We start from the raw sequence: 2,920 nt of genomic DNA, 5'->3' as shown, positions 1-2,920 counted from the left end.
AAAACAAAATAAAAATCATTATTTCTATTTCAAATTTTTAAAATATAATATATATATAATAAATATATGTTATCTATATATGTTATCTATATATATTATTTATTTTTTTATATATATTATTATATATATTATGTATATTATAGAAAAATTAAAATTTCGTACAAAAAGAGATAAATCAAAAATAGTAAAAATAATGTAATATTAATTATTATTAATTATTTTTAATAATAAATTTTTAATTTATTATTAATTAATTTTCTTTTCATCATAATAAATTACAATTATAATTAATTTTTTTTCCAAACTTGTTCCCGCCATTTCAAAATTTAAATTTATTTATATGTTTATATTTTCTATTATATACTGTGAATCAACAACTCTGGACAAAATAGTGATTATATTTTTAACTTTGATTTTATTTGCAAACAAAGAAAATTTTAAGTTTATGATTTCTAGTGACAACTTTATAATTACGATCAGAATGAATAGATACTAGTGTAAACGGCTTGATAATTAGTCATGCCAGGTTTAGAAGAAAGTATTCCACGCGATACAAGTCCACCTACGCACAGCCTAATGTCCGATGGAATCGTTTCCGAGCAAATAAAAAAATTTTTGTTTACTTCTCGTAAAACTCAAGATAACGTACAGTGTAACGAAAATTTAGAGATTTATATCCCGGAGGTAATAAAGTTTTTATTAATTATATTATTTATTATTAATCATTTTTTATTATTATATGTGTACCACATAGTTTGGTTATACATTTTTTAAAAATATTTATTTCAAAAATTATATTATATAATAATTCATATTTTTCTATGAAATATAAAGTAAATATTTTGTAATTTGATTTATATTTTAATTAATAAAAAAATATTAAAATGTTAAAAATTTTTAAATATTATTTGAATCTTTTGAATTATGTTATAAATAAATAAAGTTTAAATAAGTTGTTTAAATATATTTTGTTTAATATTTTATTAATAATATATTTTTTGTTATAGTTACTTCAAGCTAATTATAATTTTTATACATGGCCTTCAGCACCTGTATTAGCTTGGTTTCTTTGGGAACATAAAGAAGAGCTTATTGGGAAAAGAGTGTTGGAACTTGGTTCAGGTACAGCTCTTCCTGGAATTTTAGCTAGTAAATGTGGTGCAATAGTAACTTTAAGTGATTCTGCTAATTTTCCTAGAAGTCTGCAACATATAAGAAGAAGTTGTGAATTAAATGGTATTTTATCTCAAGTTCAAATTGTTGGTATTACATGGGGCTTATTTTTATCTAGTTTATTTTCAATTGGACCATTAGATTTAATTCTTGGTTCTGATTGTTTTTATGAACCAGCATTATTTGAAGATATAGTTGTTACAGTGGCATTCTTATTAGAAAGAAATCCAAATGCAAAATTTTTATGTACTTATCAAGAAAGAAGTGCAGATTGGACAATAGAACATCTATTAAATAAATGGAATCTTACCTGCACTCATATATCATTAGCTGGACTTGGCACAGATTCTGATATAAATATACATGAATTAATGCAAGATCATACAATTCATTTATTAAGTATACAACGTACAGCTTAAATATTTTTTGCCATGATTAATCGATATTTGATTTTTATACATAATATTCCATGGACAATTTCTCGTTACGAACTTGAAAAATACTTTTCAACATTTGCTAAAATAAAGAATACAAAAGTTATATTTGATAAAAATGGCTTAAGTACAGGTCATGGATTTATAGAATTTTATAGTAAATTAGAAATGAATAATGTACTTCGTAAAAATCATATTTTAGAAGACGAGTTATTACATATTACAGAAGTAACTAAATATTTATTTGAGAAATATATTAAACAATTTGAAAATACAAGATAGATAAAATAATAAATAAAACAGCATAAATTATAATATAAATTCAATTATTAATAATATATCAAAACATACATAAAAATGAATCTTGAAAAAACATTCAATAAAGCAACGCATTATTTACAGTTATTGGCTTCAGAATTAAATTCTGCAGAACTTTTAAAATTTTATGCTTTATACAAACAAGCTACAATTGGGCCTTGTAATATTTCAAAACCTAATTGGTATCAAATGCAAGCAAGACAAAAATGGGAAGCATGGAAAGGTCTTAATGATATGAGTTGTAATGATGCTATGAATAATTATATACAAGAATTAACTAAACTTAATCCTAATTGGGAAGAAAATGTACAATCTGAATCTAGTAATTGGGTTGCTATTAGTCGGTTTATAAATATGGAAGATGAAATAAATGATGTGGATAAAACTTTTTTAGATTGGATAAAAGAAGGACAAGAAGAAAAAGTACAAGAATTATTAGATAAAGAACCAAATCTTATAAATATAATAGATTCAGAAGGTTTATTACCCATTCATTGGGCTGCAGATCGAGGACATTTGAAAATTATAGAACAATTAATTAAAAAAGGAGCAAGTATAAATTCACAAGATGAAGATGGACAAACACCATTGCATTATGCAGCATCATGTGGACATCTTGATGTTGTAAAATATTTAATTTCTATTGGAGCTGAATCTATAAAAGATAATAATGGTATGATACCAAAAGATATTGCTGATGAACATTTAAAAAGTATATTATAATTAATATTAATATATCTAATCATATATATCTAATATAAATTAATATAAATATATCTAATATATTAATTATGTAATAACTAAGTTTATTAATATATATTAATAAATTGCATTAATGATTTTTTCATGGTATTTTATATTACAATTCTATTTTTATAATTTTTTTATTTATGTACAAACAGATTCTTAAATAACTTTTATTAAATTTATAGTCTAAATATTTCTTATATATAAATAATATAAAATAAATATATGATTTATAACATAATATAATT

General features: G+C 21.8%; 2 protein-coding genes across 2 annotated transcripts; both read left to right on the top strand.

Moving 5' to 3' along the window:
* The first annotated feature begins 312 nt into the window (after window positions 1-312).
* LOC102674119 (methyltransferase-like protein 23) lies at window positions 313-2,059 on the top strand. Its single transcript, XM_006612352.2, has 3 exons — window positions 313-391; window positions 457-684; window positions 1,008-2,059. Exons 2-3 carry the CDS (start codon window positions 520-522, stop codon window positions 1,590-1,592), a joined length of 750 nt encoding a protein of 249 aa, XP_006612415.1. The 5' UTR covers window positions 313-391; window positions 457-519; the 3' UTR covers window positions 1,593-2,059.
* LOC102673981 (acyl-CoA-binding domain-containing protein 6-like) lies at window positions 1,896-2,777 on the top strand. The gene has a single exon (XM_006612350.2). The coding sequence runs from the start codon at window positions 1,965-1,967 to the stop codon at window positions 2,646-2,648; it is 684 nt and encodes a 227-aa protein (XP_006612413.1). The 5' UTR covers window positions 1,896-1,964; the 3' UTR covers window positions 2,649-2,777.
* Window positions 2,778-2,920: the final 143 nt, after the last annotated feature.

This window comes from Apis dorsata, unplaced genomic scaffold (genome assembly GCF_000469605.1).
Source record: "Apis dorsata unplaced genomic scaffold, Apis dorsata 1.3 scaffold_109, whole genome shotgun sequence".
Classification (NCBI taxonomy): domain Eukaryota; kingdom Metazoa; phylum Arthropoda; class Insecta; order Hymenoptera; family Apidae; genus Apis; species Apis dorsata.
This window is presented reverse-complemented; position numbering and strand designations above follow the sequence as displayed.